The 24,281-nt window shown below is 40.4% G+C and overlaps 2 protein-coding genes across 5 annotated transcripts in view; both read left to right on the top strand.

Annotated features, from left to right (window-relative positions):
• Positions 1-17,868, top strand: part of LOC143180714 (uncharacterized) — a 43,959-nt gene extending 26,091 nt beyond the window's left edge. The window contains exons 4-15 of one of the 4 annotated variants that reach the window (XM_076380648.1): positions 974-2,326; positions 2,790-2,945; positions 7,730-8,746; positions 10,841-11,014; positions 11,132-11,212; positions 11,394-11,573; positions 11,652-12,080; positions 12,227-12,289; positions 12,990-13,710; positions 13,968-14,185; positions 14,611-14,925; positions 15,394-17,868. In XM_076380648.1, the coding sequence (XP_076236763.1) occupies positions 974-2,326; positions 2,790-2,945; positions 7,730-8,746; positions 10,841-11,014; positions 11,132-11,212; positions 11,394-11,573; positions 11,652-12,080; positions 12,227-12,289; positions 12,990-13,710; positions 13,968-14,185; positions 14,611-14,925; positions 15,394-15,468 (4,782 nt within the window). In that variant the 3' untranslated portion in view covers positions 15,469-17,868. Of the gene's footprint in view, positions 1-973; positions 2,327-2,789; positions 2,946-7,729; positions 8,747-10,840; positions 11,015-11,131; positions 11,213-11,393; positions 11,574-11,651; positions 12,081-12,220; positions 12,290-12,989; positions 13,711-13,967; positions 14,186-14,610; positions 14,926-15,393 lie in introns of all 4 variants that reach the window. The other 3 variants (XM_076380647.1, XM_076380650.1, XM_076380649.1) reach the window with 3 other exon arrangements.
• Positions 5,098-7,650, top strand: LOC143181036 (uncharacterized). The gene is made up of 3 exons (XM_076381220.1): positions 5,098-5,121; positions 5,207-7,579; positions 7,621-7,650. Exons 1-3 carry the CDS (start codon positions 5,098-5,100, stop codon positions 7,648-7,650), a joined length of 2,427 nt encoding a protein of 808 aa, XP_076237335.1.
• Positions 17,869-24,281: the final 6,413 nt, after the last annotated feature.

Below are 24,281 nucleotides of genomic sequence, written 5' to 3'. Positions count from 1 at the left end.
CATAACATCTACAAGTTGAAATTCAGAATCAATTTTGTGTGAAGTAGAAAAATTGTTTTCACTACATAGAGGGTGATTTAAAACTATAGATTGGTCCAGCAAATGGTGATAGAAATTTTTTTGTTCAATAAACATTTTTCCAATCTTGCCTTCTCAGTATACTGAAATTTGTACTGTTTATCTAGAAAGACATGTATTCAAAATGACCGTAATTTCTTAAAAGTAAGGCAAAAATGGATAATATGTTTATTAAACAGAAGAAGCTTCCCTCGCCGTTTCAGTCTCCTCTTCGACTGACCCATAATTCTAAATCATCCCCAACAAACCAGAATTATATCACTCGTTCACCGCAGCTAATCGCTTCGACGCTTAAAAGGATGGTTATCGAGTAGATACTTCCTCACAGGACCTACAGATAGATTCACAAGTAGAATAACCATCGTAGTACGATTAATAGAGAACGCTTCAGCAGCCCCGAGCTTGTTACGTCGATTAGTTTTGTATGCCACTGTCTCCTCGGTGGTCTCGTTCACTTCGTCGTGATCACCTACTACCTCTCTCTCTCTCTTTCTCTCTGTCTCTACACCCACACGAAACGTCCTTGCGTTTCTGATAACAGTGATTAAACTTTCAGTTGTTGTCCAGTTCAGTGAAATCGTGGCTCGAGCTCGTTACGAGCCAAATGGCAGCCTGGATCGTCTCGTTTCTGCGCTTCCTCAGGCTTCTATTCTTCATGTAGGAAAAACTCGGCGTCGCGATATGTCTCCCCGTAATCGAAGTACAATTATTCGTTCGTCGGCGTGTCGTGTGTGTAAGGTTTGAGAGCGACCTTGAGAACGTCTCCTGTCGACGGAAATGTCGTCGAGACCGTGGCGCACTAACAGAGTCCCTGCTCGAGCTTCCAGAGCTGGCTTTTGTCTCGGCGGCGGTTTACCACTATCCTAAAACGGAGCTGTTTGAACGACCCTTTCAGGTGAAAAAGTCCTCCGCCGCTCTGTTCGCCGAGAGATCGAGGATGAAGCTGGAGCTGGCTAGGAGGTTAGTGAAGCCAGAGTTGAACATCGAGGAGAATGATCTCGACGCAACCACGGCCTCCTCTTTCAGCAAATCGAAGTCGACCGGAGCATCGGCGGTCGACGAGACGAGCAAGGTCGCCAAGTTCGAGAATCCTGGCGCAGCGGAGCGCAGAAGTTCGACAGAGGCCTCTCAGGATGACGACAAAGCGTCGAAACTTTCTAAACTGGAGAAAAGCCTCGAGGACTCCTCCAAGCTTAGACCGTCTGTCTTGAGAAAGGGACGAATCGTCTCTGAGAGAATGGTCACTTCGATCTCCGTCGAGGAGAGACCTGAAGAGACTACCAAGTCCTATGCGTCAACGAATCCCTCTGTCAGTACTGTCTTCGCGGAAGAGGGGTCAGCAACCACCGTCGACTCAACGAAGGTTCGTCTCGCTGCCCTTCGCGGTGGCAAGAAGTCCAAGGAGGATGACAAGGCATCAGTTCGCGAAAATGACTCAGTAACTACCTTCAAACCGAAGAAGCCTTATGTACACCGATCGCGTAATAGTAAATCACAGGACCAGTCTTCGACGGCTGAGCAAACTTCAGTATCCACTCTGAAGAAGTCTTATAGCTCATCTAACAAGCAGAACATAGGGCAAAGGAAATCGCTATCATCGCAAGAAGAGGACGTCACCAAGAAACCTAGGTTCACTGAGAGTGATACCAAATCCACCTTCAGGCCACGTTACAGCAAACGAACGAAGGTGAAGTCTGTTGATGGCACAGAAGAACAGACTCTCACTACGAAGGTACCACTAGCTACCAGCAGGTACTCCAGGAAGAAGTCCATAATAAAGTCTACTGAGGGCAAGGTCAAGATCACCACGACTGAGGGACCAGCGACCCCGACGAGGAAGCAAGAGTTTCGACCTAGAACAGCAACTTATCGAAGACACTCTGAGGTTCCAACGACCTTAGTCGAGTCCACCACCAAAACCGAGAGTACAGGAGTCGCCATCACTCCACGAGTGCCAAGATATCATGCTACTTTGAAGAGCTCTACGCAGTCGTCTCGATCGGTACCACAGGAACCACAGGTTAATCTCAACATCGTGAACGACACTGCTCAGCAGGCACCTGGCATTACCGGCGGCAGCAATGGCGACATTGGCAACTCGAATATCTTCAATCCTACCAGAAGTGCATTCCTCAGCGGAAATGACACACTGTTGGAGCAACTGCGAAGCACTGTAGCACCGCTGCTGAGCTCCCTTGGTAACAAGACACCTGTGTTCTCTGGATCCTACAGCAATGTGAACAACGCGGTAAGTAGATATTTTTATGAATTTATTTTTGTTCGTGTTAGGGTCAAATTAGGTGTAGTACTGTAAAAATGTTAATAGGTGTACTATATGATTTTATGGTGAAGCTAAGTGTTGCTTGAATGAATCTTCATTTTCGTTTTCTATTTAATACGTTTTTGTAGAGTAGAATTGTTGTGAAAAAGTTTGGAGTGATGCTAGTTTTATTTGAGCATTTATGGAACTGAGAAAAAATGTATTTGGTAAAGAGAAAAGAATTATTTATTATTTCCACTCATTATTTACTTTGCAATTATACACTACTCTATTGAACTTACCTCTTTATTAGAAGAAAATGAGTCATACTTAAAAATGAGTACTAATTTTCGTTTAACTTTATCTCAAGTAGAATATATCGTAGAGTATGGTTTGTCTGTCAAGCTTAATACTTAAATTTGAAGTGATAAAAAATATTTTTTGTGAGCAGAATTCAGCCCCAAGAATCACACCGAGTGGATCGCCTCCACGATTTAGCGCGAGATACAAGGGCGCAGAATTGTTTGTCAGAAAGCAGAATAACATTTATCAACCTACTGTGCCATCGATTACCAGTTCATCCACCACACCAGTAACACCTGTAGAGGTAAGATTGTCACATCTACGCCTACCAAGATATATTTCACTTTTAAGTATACGTTTATAAGTTTTACGATATTCGACACATTATCACTGTAATGTAGTTACCTATATGCAATACTAACGCATCATGTTACAAAAAGAATTCCTCTTTAACTTTAACGAGTTAAAACGATAATGAAATGTGATTTCATGCATGAAACGTTTGCATTCAAAATGAAGCAGACCTAATTCGTTTAAAAAAAGTAGAAATCCGTGAAGTATTTCATTCTTATTAAGAATTACAAAAGACTACGTAGCAAAGAAATGGATCATGACGATGATTACGGAGGTAAGGTTACGTGGCAGAAGAAAGTCGAAGTTAATATAGTGAGTTAGTGTGGTTGTTTTTCTGTGCTTAAAAGGTTTTCACCACGAAGGTAACCGAGGAGATCGATGCTGTCACACCAACGTCGTGGACCGATATCATTGGTGTCATCACGACTACATCCGGAAATCTCGATTCGAATGACATCGATTCCGATAATCTTCGTTAAATTAATCCCCTACATTATGTGTCGATAAACTGTGTTATTAATAATCATTTCTTTCTACTATTATTTCAGTGACACATCATTTTTCTATAATTATTGCACTTATTCCATATAGCTTTTTATTCAGTTTTGTTTATAATTTTTGAGGGGTATTTTATTAATTTTACAATAATATTGTATTCTTGATAAAGATACAAGCACTCCACAATAACATTGAATATTTAGAATACGTCTAGTATAATAATTAGACGTTATGAAATTACTGCAGAAAAGACTTACAAATAATATGAAAAAATTAATAAAAAAAATATTTAACTGCTAATTTGTGATTAACGTTAACGTCTTTATAATATTTGTTTTTGGGGTTCACATATAGTAATACATACAGGTTCTCAGTTCATCATAATACATATGTTGTATTATATGGATATTATATAACTTTGGTAATAAATGCACTGGTTTTGGATTTCACGCGATATGCAGTTGTTCGTCCCTTTTTAAGCGCGTCCTAAAATATTTTATACACGTATAACAAATGTTTACTAGTGAGCATTAACCAATCCTCTTGGATCATTTTCCTGAACTCAGATTTTCATATTTTATAGGCAATATGTATTATTGATTATATTTTAAGTCAGTCTATTCAAGTTTCCTTTTAATATATTACACATGTATTAAAAGCATCTTGTGAAAACTGAATAAAAGTAGTGTGACTGAACTTTGATGAAATTAATTATTCTTATTTAAGTTTAACATAACGAGGCATCATTTTCTGATATGAGAACACATTCTGAGCGCATAGGTACATTTTCGTGATCCGTTGCTTGAAGCGGTACAAGTGAAAGTAAATGGATGCTGCATAATGTATCTTACTTAAAACTGTATTAATGTTATTGTATCTAGAACATGTGGGTGGTTTCAGATCGTTTAAAGTGGCTAAAAAAGAAAAACCTAATTTATGATCACAGATGTACCTCTGGCGATGAAGTATTGTTCTCTGCTCATAGTGAAAATTAATAATTAAAGCTGTATTTATTTACATTAACAAATTTTCCATTATACTTGTACCATTCATTTCTAAAAACTTACAAATAGAGTCAATTTCTTAAGAGTTTTTAAAGTAATTAAAATTAGTACTAATTTAAAATACAAATTGATGTTTACATAATTCTAAGTTGTTAAAAGACATATCGCTGGAGACCTCTGTGAGAGACGATTAACAGCTGCAAGAAATCCCGATTCAGGGGAAAAAATCAAAGTGAGCGGGCAACCAGTCTCTATTGCCTGTACAAGCGATCCCTCGTCTGAGGAACGAGTTTCTAGCTTACTTCTACTTTGCTAGTACCCGTGTTTCTTGGTATATTAAAACAGCCTCAGTTTCTCCTCTTCCTGAGCTAGTTCATAACTCCACCAAGAGATGGTGTATGCTCACTCGATTCAATTGAATTAGTCAAAACTGAAATCAATGAATGTAACTAATGTACAACTGTTTCGTGTGAAATCAATTTCATTTCGTAATCCATTTATGCAGGAATAATTGTTAGGTATTACAAACGAATACCAAATACTCGACAACTCATCTTAATTGTCGTATAATGTAAATACATTGTACAGTAATGTATACCAATGCACAGAAAACGTGGGAATTGTGTATAAGATTTAGTCACCCCTTTAAGTTCACTCGGCACTATTTAATGTACAGCACACCCAGCACGCACAAAATTTTTGATTTTAGAACTCTGGTTCGGCACCACCTATTGATGTCTCAAGTCCTGGTGAGCCACGAATCCTCACCTTCTATCATGCATTGGAGTCGGCCAGCATCAGGAATGAACAATTACAGAGGAACACGAGTGTACAGCAACAAGATCAAGTTGGTGTGGTTCCTCAGGTAGACTCTAACGCCACTGTCGCTAACGACATCAGCAGTAATTCTAACAATGTTACCACAAGCCCCACTGTAGCCACCACGAGCCCACAGACCCCAGACACAACCACTGTTCAGGATATCATACTATCCCCGAAATTATCCGAGGGAACGAGGAACTCCACCCCCATGGTTACCACAGGAGCCCCCGAAAACCCTTCGTCTACTGAACAAGGTTCCAGTACCGAACTACCCTCCAATACCGAACAAGTTGCTACAAGCACAGAATCTTCCTCTAGCACCGAACAAGCTTCCTTAAATACAGAATCGTCCTCCACTACTCAACAAACTTCCACAAATGCCGAATCAATGTCCACAACTGAACAAACCACCACAGAATCACTCCTGAGAAACACAGATACGACGACGACTATTGATGAAGCTGTAAAAAATGTCGAAATTTTCGCAAGAATAGGCGGCAGTTCCAATGATACCACAGAGACGACCACTGCGACGCCAGATCAAAATCTGACGAGTTCTTTGGCTCCTTCGACTGTAACTACCGATGTACCTACAACGACTCAAGTTTCGTCAAGCTCTGCAGAGGTTACCACTACTTCGGCTAGTGATATGAATACCAGCACATCTGAGAATCCAGAGAGTAATACCATAGAGATGTCTGACACGACACCGACTCAAGCTACTGATGCTAATTCGACCGATGCTACTACGACTGAAACAGTGTCGAGTAATATAATTGATGTGGAGACAACCACAGTAGAGGTACCTACGATCACTTCTCGAATTAGATTGATAGACTTTGCGCAAGACATTTTGTCACGCCTTCAGTCGTCTTTGAATACGACTATTCTGTCAACTACTGTGCCACCCACTTTATCGACTACTGTGCCATCCACTCTTTCAACTACTGTGCCAACCACCCTACCAACTACTGTGTCAACTACAGGACCGATGGAGGATTCTACAACAACTGCATCCCCTGTAACTGAAATATCGAACGTTATATCAGATACAGATATGAGAAATACTTTGAAGTCTCTAGCCCAATTAAAGGACGTGGAAACAACGACAACGCAAGGAGAGTTGGGAACGACTACCTTGCCACCGAATACGACGGAAGCTGCTTTGAGAACAGCTGAAGATATGACTACACAAAGCGCAGTAGGTTCAGTTACTCAAGAAGCCAGCACGCAAGATGAAATGAATTCAGTAGTCACTAGCACACCACTAGAAACAACACAAGATACCCAAACAGTTTCTAATACTGACTCGACTACCATGTCGCTGGCTACCTCTACCAATGACACTTTACTAACAGAATTAATGTCGATTGCCAAGACACTACTTTCAGAAGGAATGAGCGAGACTGAGGAAACGACGTCTGTTCAAAACTCAGACATTGGTAATAGACTAGGGAATCTAATGGAAAGTGAGGTAGATCAGCAATTAGGTACAACTCAAGCTGCGGATGTCACAACAGTCACTGTAGAAACAACACCACAGACTACTGTAGCTATGCCAGAATTAACTACTTCCTCCGATGATCCTTCCCAAAATGAGGTGGATTCTGTAGACCTTACCACAACTGGTTTGCCTTCAGAAAGTACTTCAGAAGCACCCACTACAACTGCACAAAGTAGTGTACCTGACAATGACGTTGAAGTTATACAGAGAAATCAAAGCACATCGTTAGGACCCGTAATGGAAAACATAGAGTCTACTACTGCTTCGGTTATGACAGAAACTACTCCACCAGTGACCCTTTCTAGTAGAATATCGTCTGGTTCTGAAACAAGCCCCGACACAACGACTCAATCACAGACAACTACACAAACCTCGACAGTCGCTACATCTACCATGAATTTCGAATTAACTACTAATACTTACGACTTAGTATCATCTAACTTAGTCACGACGACTAGGCCTCAAACATCTGAACAAACCACAGAAGTAGTTACCGAATCTACTGAAGCTGCAGTAGAACTAACTAACTCTACAATATCACAGCCTATGACGAACACTAGCACTAATGAACCTGAAGTAACTACAGTGTCCACGGACCCCGAATCTATCCTTGCCCGTGTAAATATTCTCACCACTACACCATCAGTATCATCCGAATCGAGCACTGAACAAACCACAGTGACACCTACTACAGAGCTAGCTCAAAATGAAACAACCACGCGCACTACCACCACGCTGGATGTTAATTCAATGGATGTCACAGAGGTTACCACTAACCAATCCTTTCTAACATCCAGCACAGAACCCATCATGGATCGTACTACTAATATGTCCAGCGAAACGACAATCTCCCCAACGACCCCAAGCCTCGAGAATGAAACTCCAATTGTTGTTGCCCGTTTCCAGGATACGACATCATCAACCGCCCAAGGGACGGCAGGTTCGGGAATCGGCCAAACGACCGAAAGTATCTCAACCACTCCATCATCCGATTCCTCGACCCCTTTACCTTCCCAATCCCCTGCCACTACGACTACTTCACCTTCGGTCGCGACGACGACAGGAACGACACCGACGACGACAGGGACGGCGACGACGACTAGCACACAAGTGACGACAGAACCAGCAAGAATGAACGTCGTCACGATTACATCGATGTCTGAGACAACTGTTTTGACACCAGTCACCACAGTCGATATAAACGAGAATCTGGTGTCAACCGAAGCTTCAGAGACAACGACAGTTCCATCTGTCATGAATGTCATGAATGACACAAGCACTGGGAGCGTTACTGAAGCAAGCATGGCAGGTGAAACGACGCCTAGGATGATGACTACAACCATTCCGCCAGGCAGCCCATCTCGTCAGACTCTTACAACGCCATACGTGGGTCGATTCGGAGGCAACAGAATGACACCTGCTCCACGTTTCAGCCTGAGCTCTACTACCAAAGCTCCTCTCCGCGATTATTTGATCTACGGGATCTATCCTAACAAGACGATAGTTAGGAAGCGGCCAGAGGACAACCTGATCGATGCCAGGAACGTGAACAGCCCGTACGTGATATTCGGTATCTTCCCGGATGGCAAGCTGGTCCGGAAATTCCCGAATGGAACGATAATACCGGATCCACCTAGGAGCCCGGTCGAGGTTGTGTTCTCACTTAGCACTACCACTACCACTAACAGGCCACCACCCAGACCGTTTTATAACCAGGCTAACCAAGGCACTTACAATCAGTATCAAGGGCCCGTGTACGATAATAACCGTAGACCCGTCGCTGAACCGATGAGAAACGTCCAAAGACCCGGCACTGTTGATCTTGGCCTAACTGGTAACGCGATCGTCGGCCCCAATGGAGGTGGACCCGATTTCACGGGACCACTTGGTACCCCTGCTATCGCCCCGAGCACCAACGAAATGGTATCTCTTATGCCACTTGTTCATCATCGATCGTTAGCCATGCGTCGATTTTCATCCGAGATATTTGATCGTGAACAAGTCCTTCTCACACATTGTATAGTTTTATTTTTCTGACTGTGTCATTGTTGGATGCAATGTTAGGTAGCTTAGAAACGCAGGGTAAGGAGAATAGTCGAGTAGAGGAATTTTTAGTTGTTTTTTAAGTGATTTTGATTTGTTGAAGATGTAGTGATATTTGGATAGTGTGAAGTAAATGTTCCTACTAATTTTTTGGCTTTAAGTAATATTTAGTTGGTAGTTAATAATATTTATTTATTTATTAACGAGTGAAAGACCCTTTAGTTTAGAATAGACTAGTTGATAGGTAGACGTGAGGAAGGAAAATATAAAAATGTTAGGGCGCTACGATAATTAACGTAATCAGTAAACTAAAACTAAAATTAATAAACATATTAGTAGTTAATAGTATTTACTAAGCAATTTAAATGATTATTAAAGCAACGGTTTCAAGTCAAAGTGTGGGCATAATAATTTTTTTAAAAGGAAGATATGGTTTTAAATTTACATAAAAATCGTAATGAAAAAATAATAAAAAATATATAGGTGATGTTTTGAATAATAGTATATGAAATATTAAAAGATTTCACTTTCGTTAGTATTATCATTTAATTTAAATTATAGCATGAATTTTGTATATTGCTCTGTCTGATCACGTACTGGACATTTCTACTTGTTCACCGTCTCTGGTAAAGAAGTGTTCCTAAATGGTTTTTAATGAATTTTATCTACTTTTTTATTATTTTTACATTGCGATTTCAGTATGTATATAATTACTGTATTAATTAGATTTATTAATTATTTATTTAATAGATAGAAAAATCATAGTAGATATACTTGTTGCAAAAATTTTGATATAAAATTTTGACATGCTTAAAAATTAACTTACAGATTACGTTTTAACATATTTCGTGATGAGACCAGTTACCCTTTGTTTAACTATTTATTAATTTTGTTATGTTCATTTTGTTATTAGATTTATACTACAACCTTATACAAATTTTGTGCTAACAATGACACAGTATACTTGCTTCTTGTTTAACGCTTTGGTTTCGTTGAAGTAGTTTCTTTTGGTAGAGTAATAAACTAATTTTCCAATGTCGTGATCATTAATTGTATTATACAAATTCTGTAGTAACATACACGACATTTTTTGAATACCAGTTTCCTTTTCATCTCTTTCTCTTTGCTTTTTAGCAAGGAACATCCATATTTATCAATTTGAATAAAACTTATTAGCTATTTCCAATCAAAAAAATACAGAGTGTGCACTTATCTTCAACTTTACATGTAGGTTTACGTAATGATATCATATCATTCTATGCCATCTGCTTTTATCATTCTCAGGATATTCCTTGCATACTTGTACCAATATAGTTTCACCAGTATAGAGAATTTATCAAATGCCCACTTAAATTGTACATAATCTTACTGTAAATTAGTGTAAATAATTGTTATATGTTTGTGTCGCACATTTACAATTTTTATGCACTTTAAAATGCACTGAACCTTTAACGAAGTCTGAGTTAAATTGTAAATAATACGATCTTTTGAGACTTCAGAGGTTTTTAATATTCAACAATCAAATTTTGTATTTAGAGAATATTATATAAATTAATATTCTATTATTTTTCTTGAGTGGTATTCGATAAACTCTTGAAAATAGGACTTGATAGGACATCAGCGTTCGCCCTCCAGTCCCAAGGATCGATTTATCATTGCTCGTCCTGCACAGTAAAACACTGATCGATTGTTATTTTATTACAAATTCTAAAACGCTTCAAATACTGCTTCCACTTGTATTTAGTAAGCAACAATAATAAATATAAAAAGAGATATTTATATTGCAAAAACAGTAGATAAAGTATAAGCCTAAAAAATGTTACTCATCGTTGCATTTCTCGACCATATTATCCTTTAAAACTTTTCAAGACAATGGATCATGTTTTCACTGTCGAACAGGCTAGCGTAGCGTCGTTCTAATGCAATGTAATTTTATGGGCCTTTAAAGAACTTAAGTACTCTGGCGCTGTTTAGAGCAATACCCCCATGAATGCGCAAACGGGGACAACGTCGAATGTAATGTCTGCGATTGCTGGTCGACCGCCGACCGATTCGCAGGGCAGTCGTATCGTCCAAGATCGAGAGAGGGACGAGGCCACCAGGACGAAAGAGGCCGGAGGTCAACGCAGCTCCGTGTACATCGGACAGGTAAGAAACCAAGAGAGACAGAACATGATTTACAACGACGCTGTGGCTGATCCTTTCAGCGCTCCAACGTATCTCCTTAAGAGTAAAAAGAAAAAGAAACAATGTCGAATCTTTCAGGACAAGTTCGTCAACTATTGGACCAATGGGGATCCTGCCACTAACCAGCGCGTTGTCAGTGTAAATATAAGTTCAGTAGCTGTAAGTGTAAACACTTTATCAAATTTTAGGGAAATCTCTTGGTCAATTATTTGCTTTTTATGTTACTAAACAGTAATCTTTTTAACACCTTAACAAACCCTAGCAATATTGACTGAACACAACTAAACCTTCCTGTTCTTCAATATTGGTATTTATTTGACGTGAAGATCATTTGATACAGTCCGCCGCGAATGAGGGGCCATCGCCATCGGTACCATCATTTGAGAATCTTCTGAACAGTCAGCCTGGAGGTCGGGTCACAGCTCCACCTGGTTTCCCATGGAGGGATCCACTAGATCAGATTTTCGGTATTACTACCTCATCGCCAGTGATAACAGCTTCAGTCGCATCGAATACGCTGGTTAGTGGTTACTAAATCCCACTTTTCAACTTATTTATTCTGAACTTTATAAAAATCGATTGAATGACACTGTTCCAGGATGATTCAGGAGATACAAATAGTCCAGTCTTTGCACGACCTGTCAATCCTTTCGTTGAAGTGTTCACACCGTTTTCCAGTGCAATTGGTAATATAAAGAATGGTGCAGTGCCTTCTACCCAATCAACTAGCACAACTGCAGCAACAACAGTTACCCCTGCTACTACTACTACTACTACTACAGCGCAAACAACCACAACAACAATGGCACCAACTACAACAACTACAACAACCACAACTGTGGCACCTACTACAACTACAGTAGCATCCACCACAACTTCAGCACCTGCGACTACAACAGCTGGAACTACAGTAAATACTCCTCCTCCAGTTACTTCATTAAATTTACCAGCGAACTTGCTGACGAATATGCAACAACAAAATGCGTTTGGCACTACATTTGACGATTTGGCATTCTTGAATTCATTGGTGAGTGTTGAATTATATACATATTTTTATTATAGGAAATGAATGATTGTTTTAACATAAATCATAGCTTTCTGGAGGGTTCTCTTAATGTTATTTGCAGTTTCATTTAAGCATAGAAGTTTAAGTAACGATTTATAAAGTTACAGACTAATTCTAGACAAGCCACGCCAAAGACACTCACAGAAGTCGAGCAACTTTTGGCAAATAAGGTAAGCATGAATAATATAATATAGTTGAGTAATTGTAGCAAAATATTGTCTATCCCATGCTTTGTTAGAACTTGAATATTGAGCACCTTGCTAAATAATTGAAGTGTAGACTAGAATGAACGTTTCGGTTTACGACACGAAAGCTAAGAAATGCGTCAATGCGAGCGTTAAATGGACCTTTCACTCCTTTGTACGTCTATGCAACTGTATTCCATTTCTAAGCGCGACATTAGAGCTAACATTGCATTTCCAGTAACTCCTTTCTCGTGTTTCTGCACGGTATAAATAAAACGTAGAGCTCGAGTCATGCGAGAAGAAAAATTCGGTAGATTACAGATTATCTTTAGACACGCCCTTCTTACAAAGACGTAATAACGGATTTACAACGATCACAATCATATGACCAACCAGTCACGGTGAATGGACTGAAACAACCTTGCCAACGGCCTTCTCTATCCTACACAATGCTAGTCTGATATATTGTTTTTAGGTAATGTTGCGCTAATATATTTCAATTGAGGTGTATGCATAGTGTTGCTGAAATAATGATGAATCAGTCTGTACCCTCGCAAACTGATAAAATTACACTAAAAAATATCCAAACATTAAATTAATTGTTAATGGCGGGAAACTGTATGTTCCCCTACAACAGATAAAAGTATCTCTTAGTAAATTTTACACATAATCTATCTATGTTTAGATCCTATCACTGGCATTGAATAACCCAGGGCCAACTCGATCACCAAAAGCTATTAACATTGAAAATGCATCGCCAAACTCAATTTACTACTCTTCACCAAAGTCTGTGGATCCAGTAGTGATCGATCTGTCTCCATCATCGACTGCAGCAACACCCACCTGGAAACCAGTGCCAACAGAACAAACCACTGAAAAACCAATTTCAACTACTACCACGAAACCTATCGTATCAAGTCCACCCACGACAACTACAACTAAGACGTCTCTGATAAGCACGACCAAAGCTCCAGTAGCTATCACAGTGAAAACCACCCCTCGACCTAGGACAACCACTCCTCCATCATTAGGCTTCGGTGCCAGTTTATGGCAGGCTCTGTTTGGGAATGGTCTCTTTGCACCACCAACTACTCAAAGGCCTTTGAAACCAAAACAGGTGAAAACTACACCGAAATCGGTGAACATTACTCCGAAACCGGTTCCAATTACGCAAAAACCAGAGACTACTACGTTGAGGACTGTAGATGTCTCGAAAATTCAAGTGAGTACTCCGAATTCAATTGTGAAAGACGCGAAACCTGCCTCTACATCGAATTCGATATCCACGACCAAGCAACCATTGCTCAACAATCCAAATCCAAGATTGTCTAACGCTGCGACATCGACGTTCTCCCCTGAAGAGGATGCCAAGTTTCTACTTGCACTTCTACAAGCAGCTGATGAAGGTAAGTTTTGGAAAAAATTTGCATATATGTCTTATTGAGAAAGTCATATAATATTATTTACTATAAAAAAAAGTGCATAAATATATAATAGAATAATTAGTCTTTCACAATCTTGCTATTGTGGATTTCGAAATGAAATTTTCATTTTTGCTGTCAAGTTAAATTATCCTCTTTGAACTGACTATTCAGCATTTTAAAATACGAGAATACAGTATTATATCGCAGCCATGTTCTGAGTCTTGTCATCCTTCTTACAGAGAATAAAACTTCTGGCTCCAAGAAGTCATCCGGTTTGACACAGGACGATGAATCTTTCTTAAGGGCGATTTTGAGTGGGCGAGCTCTTACAACAACGACAACTCCTGCACCCTCAAATGACATCAGTAATGCAGCCTTGTTGGCGGCATTGTTAAAGGCTCAGGGTATAGAACCTCCAACTCCTGCTACCAACATTAGAGAGCAACTGCTGTTAGCCGTAAGTGTTATTCATATGAATACTTTTGTAGCTCTATTATAATTCAACTACTAAAATAGTACATTAAAAATGGCAAACAAACTACTGTTAACCTGTAAAGTATTAACAACGTTGCAGAAAATTCGCGTTGGTCTGTAAGAGTCTTAATGGTACTAGATTAACCGATGAGATTATGAACAGTAGAATTCAGTTCCCTCGAAAGTTCCATAACTAATTAAAAATGCAATATGGTAGCATGAATCACCTTTAGATCACTTCGCTATTATAGATAGAATGCGCAATAGTCTAAGAATATTTGTTCCTGCCTTTCAAGTTAAATGGTTCGCTATTGGTAGTTGTATAATCAGAATCTGTCGAGTGGAGAGTACAAAGCAATGAAAAAAATTGCTGGCGATGAAAGAAAATAATTACTTGGCTTGTAACAGAGCCTCGGCCAGAGCGTCAGCTCTGCTCCAACCGCATCGCCAGCTACCGAGTCTACGACAATTACGACAAGGCCGCCATCGACTGCAACTCGACCTACGGTTACCACGAAAAAGCCAGTGACTCCGAGACCAACCTCAGGACCAAGGATACGCACTACAACGTGGTCGCCGAGCTCGACATATCCACCTCCCCTCTTTAGTTCCTTCTCCAATTACGGTACTCCGGTACAGTCATCCAGTGGCGATAATTCTGGAGGTGGCGCATTATTGGGTGCTACCAGAGCGTTCAGCCAGTTTCTTGGTGCTGCGATAAGTGTGAGTTTATCTTACTGCTTAATGCATTTTCACGCTTTACTGACAAAAAGAGAAAATAAATTTTATTTCTTAAAAATGGAATTAATAGTGTTAGATAGGATTGAGATTGGATTTGGTCTTATTCTTCAGAGACAAATTGGGTCGCTTGGCATTAAAGGAACGAATAATTAGTAGTGTAACGGAGAAATATACTTTAGTCGAAACTAGAAACTGTCCCCTTACTTTTGAAATATTCTTTATGCCCAGAGTTATCTGCTTTTAATAGTATCCAGTATACAAGCTTTATCTTAATTATACAGGGTGATCATTTTAACTGGACACCTCCTGAGTGTTGGCAGCACTTATTTCAAACACTTAGCACACTTACTGTAGCGCTGCCAACACTTAAGAAGGTTTCCAGTTAAAATGATCATCCTGTATACAGTAAATGTTTTTATATCACTAGAGAATATTTTTTGTTTGTTTCAGGGGGCGGCGAAACAGCTGCAGTCATTAGTCAGAAATAGTACCAGAATCATGTCTGGAGTGGTGGGACAGAATTAACAACAGAAGAGAATTTAATATACAATCTTTAGAATAAAAGATTGATACCCGAAAGTGAGAATCTAGAATATACAGACAGGACAGTTTTACTTCGAAGGAGGTAGTCGTGTACCTCAACCAAGTAATGGTATACATCTTCTCAAATCTGAGACTTTTAACAAACTTTATTCACGAATTAGGTGTTAGCTTGATATTAAAAGAGAACTTCTCAAGTTTGCTCCTTTTTTATGTATACATTGTAGTGTTACGTACAGTAGCTGGTAATCTAACTTACTGGATGATCATGTATTCTACTTTAAGCTGTGTTGATAACAGTGGGCATGACATTTCTACAAGCACAATTTAACTCTTAATTCTTGAAACATGGAGACCTTAAATACTTGAAATAGTAATCTTAAAAATTTCAGCAACCCCTTCGAAAATTGAATACTCAATTACCTCAATTGAATACTGATAAACATACTCAAATGGACTCTGATATACTACAATTCAGATGCAACTTTGATAAACCTTCAGTTAATATTTCAGCAACACAATCAACCTTGCACCCTCTATACAAAATGAAATCTAATCTCCAACTTTGATTACCAGTTAAAAATCTGAATTCAAAGCATCGCATATCCCCGTGTTTCAAGCATTGAGAAAAGCTCTCGCTGGAGAGGGCCTGTTGTAACGATAACGAAACTCTTCGTTCTGGTGTCCAGCCTCGAGATACGGATTATCGAATCGACGCTTTGCAAACGTTTCTGGGGTGCAGCAGCGCCGAGTTCGGCGCCTCGTACCGCCTGAGACATTTGTAACGTTCGTCGCAATTAAGGTAATTAATCGAGGGGGCGACGCGCATCGTCACGATTCGCGAGACAGTGACGATCCGCTAGTGAAACGCAGATCGATGCGCGGGGCCCACCCACAAAGATCGATTTAAACGACCTCGTCGCTGCTAAGAAGGTGGTAATTTAAACAGTATATCTCCGAATGAGAGCGAGAATGAGGACGAGTGCGTGCGTGAGAGCAAGAGAGAAGGAAGCAAGGGTGGTCGACGCGTGAAACGTCAACGAAGAGACCATTGTGTACAGCGCGCGAGAACACCTTCACTGTCGGTGAGTCGCGCGTTCCTTATTTTTTTTTCCCCCTCTATTTCCTTTCTTTTTTATATAATAAAGGTGGTAGCGTGTATAGCGCACACGATCCTTGGTGTCTTGTTTGTCTTTCAACCGTATGCAGAGGTAGCTTCAGCTAGTAATGGTAGAGCGTAGTAATAAGAACGGTAATTTAACGAGTGCGCTGAGGGTTGAAGCGTTGACGGTCCTTTTTCCTATTCGAAAATTTAGTGATATTGCATTTCGTGGTACAGCATTGCGGGAATTTTGTTACGCGAAAACGTTCGGGTGTAACGATGGGGAAATGATTCTTTGAAGTTTGACTGTACAGTGATTCTAATGTTTAAAACGTGACGTGTTCAGAGAAATTCTTTGACTTTTATTAGAATTCCCATCTGTTTTTCAAGTGATTATATAGATAATAGTAGAGTTTATGAATCGTTATTTATAAATGAGGATGATAATAAAGATGTCGGAAAACGTAGATCTGTAAAATAGTTGTTTCCTGTTTCATATTATTAAAAAGATTCCTAATGAAGAATTTACTAGATAAATTTATTATTTAGAGTAGACTTAGTGCAGTAGCTTTTTTTCTTGTAATTAATCTATCTATTTTCTTCTAATTTCTATGTATCTCTAAAACATTACTCCATTTGACACACTTTACTATTACAGTTATGCTCTGTTCATCTTTAGCAGAGATAGTTAGAATACACTACAATTATTATTATTTAGAATAACGTAGCGTAAACCCTTGTTGTGTAAATGAATAATTCATCGAATATCTTTCGATTACCTTCAACTATTAGCATGTTAAATAACTTTTTTAGCCATAAAATATGTACGAGTCTTTCAATGTTTACGAATCCAATTATTCTTATCTTAAACGCTCATATACAGATGGACTAAAAAATAACATTATGTTCAATTTTCTTTTTATTAAAACTGATGAGATACTATCTCGAACTGCACCTTTAGCTATCTATGACGTTCGTTCGTCGTAACTTTTTTCACTGTCAGTATTTATTCATGACACATCGAACCGAGACGGAAATTATTATTCAAAGTATAATTCCAGATATAATGACCGTCATCGCGGCATAATCAGAGTGTGAAAATAAACTCGTTTTACGACTATGATTAGCTCGCGTGACATACGATTTCATTTATTGACAAGGAAATGCTTACAACATGGCATGGTAGTCAGGAGTCATTCAATTAAATGTAGCCAAGGCAGTATCATTTGCTTTGACATCGTGCGGATAAAATAAAACGAAGCGGGAGCAACAAAAAAAAAGGAGAGAGAGAAGTTGGGTAAATTGTACATGTTTTCTTCTCCAACTTTTTGTACTTCAGTTCCCCCCTCTCTTTTCGCAAGAACAACGTTGAGGGTCGGCCTGGAATATTAATCACTTGCTATGACGTATTTAACAGTCATTAGGGACAGCTGACTAGATAGGATGCAAACCATTCTCATTTCAGTGGAAAGTGACGGGGACCTTCCCCTCTTCTATGCACTCTAGAGAAATAATAAATAATCTTTTCTGGCGGTACCATATAATTACAAAGCATATTCAAGAATACTTTTTTCATAGCTGAAAACAAGACAATAAAACGTAAGTAGTATTATAAATTAATTTGGGGCACACAAGCTTGATCATTTCGAAATGCAGATAATATTTCTTTTATAGTAATACTCGTTTCGTTTTTTCCATGTAGTTCTTGAGGTAATTATTTCCTCCGATGTCATGGATATATTTATCGATGAAACAAGCATTAACGAAGATGAACAGGTTGATTCTAAAATTTGGGCCAATTGATCGGAGATAGACAAGACTATTAAACATAAACTACTAAGCATAAACGTCAACGCGTGGCATTTCTAGGTATCCCATTAAGTATTTATTCTTCAATGTCCATACATCAATAATTTTATTGCGGAATGCTGAGACTTCACGTATAAAGAAAAGTAGACTCGCATATTCCTTAATGCATTTTCTGAAACAAAAATATAAGAGTAAGAAGATATATCTTCTACTCGCGCTTTTTCTATCTACATATTTTATCGAATTTCACTCAACATATATAGCACTCATAAACGCTACTCTCCCTTCCAAAACCAATTTTTCTAATCTAAATCAAAAATAATAAGACCTCTCTACCTTCTCACCTAATTCAAATCCCAAAACTTCTGGAACCTCCAGTACATCGACTCCTTGTTTACACTTCTCCACATCGTCCGATCAGCAGCCTTTCAGCCCAAGCCTGAAGGAAGCTGGCGTGCAAAAAGGGACGCTCGTGTACAGGTTTCACCAGCGCGGCAGGCTCGAAAATCCCTGAAACGGAATTTCGCGCCGATAAATAACAAGAAAGCTCACCGACAATACCGACTCGAATCGTTTGGTACCACATGCCATTTGGTATTACGGCAATTTAAATAAATTAACGGAGTGCAAGCGTATCAGGGGCCGCGAACGTGAAGAAGGGAAGAAGGAAGAAAGGAGAAAGGGGAACGAAGAAGAGGAGGAGGAAGTAGCGTGTACGCACGGACCGATTGTAAGACTGGAACACCCACGCGTGCTCGCGATGCCTCCGCGTGGATTTTTTCTCCTGCTCGCGGATAATTACAGCTAATGGCAGTCATTGAGAATGCGAGATGCGTACCGATCCGCGTACGTGTACCGTTCTGTACTGGATGTTGCCTCTGTCGCTGCTACCTGGCCGACGATAAACGCTCGTCCCCTGTCTCCCGCGACTCCTTCGATATTTAATTTATTGGCTGAATCGCTAAGTAGACGCGGCATTATCAAGCCAGACGCACTTCCACGATCACGAGCGGACGCGATAGGATCGATGGACCGAAGCGATCGGCGAACGCGCCATACGGAAGACCAAGGAGAGGAAGATGAAGAGGCACGACTGTCCAGTGATTTTCCGACGTCCCGTAGAAAGATTTATTCCGTCAGCTCTCGGTACGCATTGTGGCCGACGTGCTTGCCTGCGCGTGTGCTCTCTGTGTACCTCTGTCGCAGATGTTTCTTTGAATTGATAGGTACACTCTTCGAGACGTATTTGTCCCTCTTGCTAAAGAGAGAAAGGAGAGGAGAACAATTTATGGGCGAGTGGCGATTTGGATGAGTAATTTGTGTGAAAGGCAAGACGCAAGGATTCGGAAAATGGAGAATGAGTTCATTTGATGGGAGGTCGTTGTGGAGCATAAGCAAGATGTTCTTGATAATATTGAAGATAATTGTATACTACGTATGTAAATGATACAGGATTTTTTGGACAGCTAAAAGCAATAGAAGTCGAATAATTATAGCTTTGATAATTGAAGGCAAGTCTTGTTTCTTGTATTCCATCAAGAAATGGTAAGAGCACAGATTTGAATCTGAAAGTACCTACTACCTATATTGGTTACTTTGCTTTCCCACAGCTATTGAGGTTCTAAAATCCTTGCCTGAAACGAAGAATTGAAATTACAAGCCTTCAAGAAGCAAAGAAGAAGAAAGAGCAAACTTCGTAAAAACCTTAATCTCCCTACTATTTTATTCAGCTAATAAACGTCCCACAGTGACACTATTTCTTCACAGCGATTCCGTGCCTTAAAAGTTGTCGCTATCACTCATACGCTTCGTGAGGCATAAAGAAAGAAGAAAAGTGTACTAGTCGTAGCTTTCTATTCCACTTATCGACGCGTCGAATCTCATCGCGCAACATCGGACAAGGAGTCGTTGCCTCCCGTTCGTCCCGATTCGAAACACCGATCCATACAGAATTATAGCCGATCGATCTCGTCGGCGATAGGATAGACGTAACTGAGCAAGGACGTCCTTAATTATCCCACGATTGGACAGCTCTGCAATCCAATTTGCGGCTCGCCGTGCACCGAATCCTTTCTGCACTGAATCATAGAAAATGTAGCAACACGCGCGGCACACGGAGTGAGTCAGCCTGTCATCTCTGGCATCGCGAAGAAATCGCCCGTGGTGTTTCTCGCGCATTCCCACGATAGATCGGTGTCGCAATCGCGACAATACGAACCGATTGCACACGTGAGGGATCGAATCGCGATTACACAGCCTCCAGTCCTTCTCGTACGCCATGACCGGAGTTTCGCGAAAGGACCCCTCCACCCCTTCAATCAATGAAACGATAAATCGTTTCTTCTCGCTGATGGACGACTTCGGTCTTTGCGAGCTGATTAGCAGTTGCTCGCCGTCTTATTGTTCTCGTCGACGGTTCATTGTTCGCTAAATGGTGCTCCAGGGTGTAGTTGGAAGGATCACGCGAGGGTGTTGGAAACTGGAGAAACGTGCGTTGATTACTATGCTTAAGCAAGTGTGTCCTTGTAATAGTTTTTACAAATAACGTTATGAGTTAGGAGGAACAGGAATGAAGAATACTACAGCATAGTTATTAAAAAGCATTCTGGAGAAGATGTAGATTTAGGGGATCAATTAAGGTAAATACAGCATAGAAAATAGCAGCCAAACAGAAGCTGTTACATGGAAGATCTACACGTTTAAAGCTGGTAAAAGATGAGTCATTCAACATGGAATTAAATTCCCATTAATAAGCAAACCAATGCTATCCTCAATGGTGCAAGCGCGATTAGAAAGAAAACCACATCCACATAAAACATAAAACTTTATAAAAATAGTGTTCCAAATAAGTTCTCGACCAAAGTCTGAAGATTTACGGATTGACAGAGACGAACAAATGTAGAATTGGCATCGTAGAGGCATTTCGAAAACGAATCAATTGAACGAGACTCGCAAGCTTGGCCGCAGAGGACTCTCCCCTTGATCTACGTTTTACCGAAAGGCGAGAAAGAGAAGTAAGACGAGGAGGGAAGGTGGCGAAGAGAGACGAGAGGAGGAGCATGGGTGGGAGTAATGCAGGAGCAAAAGGCAGAAAACACCGGTAGGCAGTTTTGTAGCTGTTTTTATCAGCTTCTGGGCATCGGGGGTTCAGGCCCGACGATGCCAGGACGCATCTTGGGGGGTTCGTGTGGGAACGTACGTCTCTTTAGCGTACCTCTCCCCCTCCCCCCTGCAGCGTTCCTTTTTGTCCTCTTTCATTCTTGCCCCGTCCTTTTCTCGCCGCTACGACGGGTCGAGCTTCCTTGCTTGGCCTTCCTTTTTCCTCCGTTCGCCAGCTCGGCGACTTGTTTCTCTCCCGTTCGTTTTTCCTCCCCCTTCTTCTACCGCTTCTTCAGCCTCCTCTTCATCTTACGGCTGCCTCGGGTACCAAGGGTCATCGAGGTCACCCTCCACGGTGCACTCGGCTACGTGGTGTGCCCTATATTTACGCACGGTAAGAGCACGCTGAAGAGGAGGTGGTCACTCCTCTACCTCTTTCTCTTTCTCCTCCTCGCTTCGTTTTCGTCTTCTTCGGCTCCCCTTCCTCCACCTTCTACTCCTCTTTCTCCATCTCTTCTTCTGGTTCTTACAGTTCTCCTCCTACCTTTTTTCTCCACCCCCTACTCGGGTCGCTCTTCAATAAGCGCCGATCGCTTTAAGATCGGCTCACAACAATGATTTGAATGCCTCCTTTCGTCGACTCGCTTGTTCGCGCCTTTGGGCTTGTCTACTTTTAGGAAGTCCCGTGGGAGGACTTGTGGCTGTGGGAGGACTAGGGTGACAGTACTTGAAATAGTAGTTTTCTGTTATTTATCTTCGGGTTACGTACTCAACAATGGTATTGCAAAAGTGCTGTGTAGTATGTAGAATATTGAAGAAAGATTAGTAGGTTCGTGGTCTTCAGTAAATTGAATAAAAAATACTAGATCATTATGAATTTCCTATTATACTCTTTTTAAGAGTCTTTAATTTTTGAAAACTTTTATTTCTGAGATCTATAAACTTGCACACACTCTCTAAGCATTTTTTATTCTACTCAGCCTGCGAATTTTCATCCACCTCCTCCTAAATGTCTCTCAAACCACTGCCATAGTACAAGCACTATAATAATCAGCAAACAAGTCCAGCAAATGTGGGACAGCCCTAACAGTAGATCAACTTTTCTGCCACTCTTCAAAGTCAAATCCGTTAACATGCGCCAGAAGAGCGATCCCCGTTAATCATCGTGCGTGGGGTGGGGAACAATCAAAACGAATGAAACATGAACTCAAAGGAACGATTGTGGCAGCTCGCCACGGTCTTATCCTATAAATCAAGGGAGTCGCTAAAAAGCCGAGAGTATTAATTTGTATGATAAACTGTCTGCCGATTGGGAGGGAGGGTGGCGCGTATTCTAAAAGGTTGCAACAGAGTACCTTTCAAAGGTTACGATACGAATTGCAGGCAGCGTGTCGTAACCTTTCGCGAACTGCATCGTGGAATATGCGGGATAATGGCTGGTATTATCTGTTGAATTGTAATTATATTGTCCCAGCCTGTAAGCTGCTCGTATTATAATTTTTCAACGTGCACAGCGAATGTCGTTCGCCGCCGTGATTTTATCTAGCGTTGGCAAACCGAGTCGGGTAAAAGCGGGCTCATTCGTTTCGCCCGTTTCGTGCGTCATCGCGTGCACAGGTGCGAAACTAATAATGTTCGATGGACTAGACGGTGTTATATGCGTCATCAACGCGTTCAACGCGGCTATTTTACCTGTTACACGCCGTGAAATATCTCCCATGGAACTTGTTGCGTTTCCGCCGTGAACGTTCCCCTCTTAAAAACTACGATAGGGACACGTAACCTGCCTAATGAACAGTGCGAAACGCGGATCCACGAACACAACGAGTGCCTCCCTTGTTAATTAGCCGCTTAAGTGAACTTGGATGCGATGATCGCCGCGTTACCGTCTCCAAACAGGGTTGTTAAGTTCGGCGTTAGGTATTAATTCTCTGAAAAAGATGCGATCAGCATTAGCTTTGTTTGCTGAAGAAAATTTTCTTTCGAAAAAGAGGAAATAGGATCTTCTTTTTGAAATTAGTAAAAGTGATCTAATAGAATTTTAATTAGAGTAGTTCGTTTTATATTTTGTTTAGATAGATCTTACTTGGGAAAGTTTTGTCTAAGTAGATGAATTTTTTAATTTTTATGAATTATGTATATTGAGAAGTAGTGAAGATATTCTGTGTAACAGTGGTCGATTTTAAGTGTCTTTAAGCCTTCTATTTTAATCCTTATCATTTTCATTAAAATAATCTCTTATGTCTAGATCAATATTATTTAATTTATAGCAAGAGAGATATTCTGCCATATACCTAGTAGTAGTCTGAGATAACTTATTAACACTATGAACAAGTTCAGTGATACAATTAATAAAAGTCGAATAATTCTTTCAATTTTTTAAATATTTCTTTTAATAGTTGGTATCAGAATTTCTTAAGCACTTTTCCAGTTGGACGACTGTGTACAAGGCTTAAAGATGCTCCGGAGACCTCATGCAAGATACCACGGGGTGGTCGCAATACGCGAACGTTACGAAGATGCGGGACGATGAAAAATCTCTGGTATCTCAAGCCAAGATCCCTCGAACAATGGGATATCTTCGGGACCGACTCGGTTACGGTGGACAATTATTGCTCGATTGCCGGAAGATAATGTTTCATCGTGGATGAAATAATGATTTTCTTTCGACCGGACGAAAACATGTGAAAATTCTTCGATAATAGCGCCCGTAAATTATTTCTGTCCTCGATACCGATGGCATCAAGATAATTGGATGACCATTAGGCTCTAGCCGATCCCATCTCTC

Source organism: Calliopsis andreniformis, chromosome 6 (assembly GCF_051401765.1).
Source record: "Calliopsis andreniformis isolate RMS-2024a chromosome 6, iyCalAndr_principal, whole genome shotgun sequence".
In the NCBI taxonomy this organism is placed as follows: domain Eukaryota; kingdom Metazoa; phylum Arthropoda; class Insecta; order Hymenoptera; family Andrenidae; genus Calliopsis; species Calliopsis andreniformis.
This window is presented reverse-complemented; position numbering and strand designations above follow the sequence as displayed.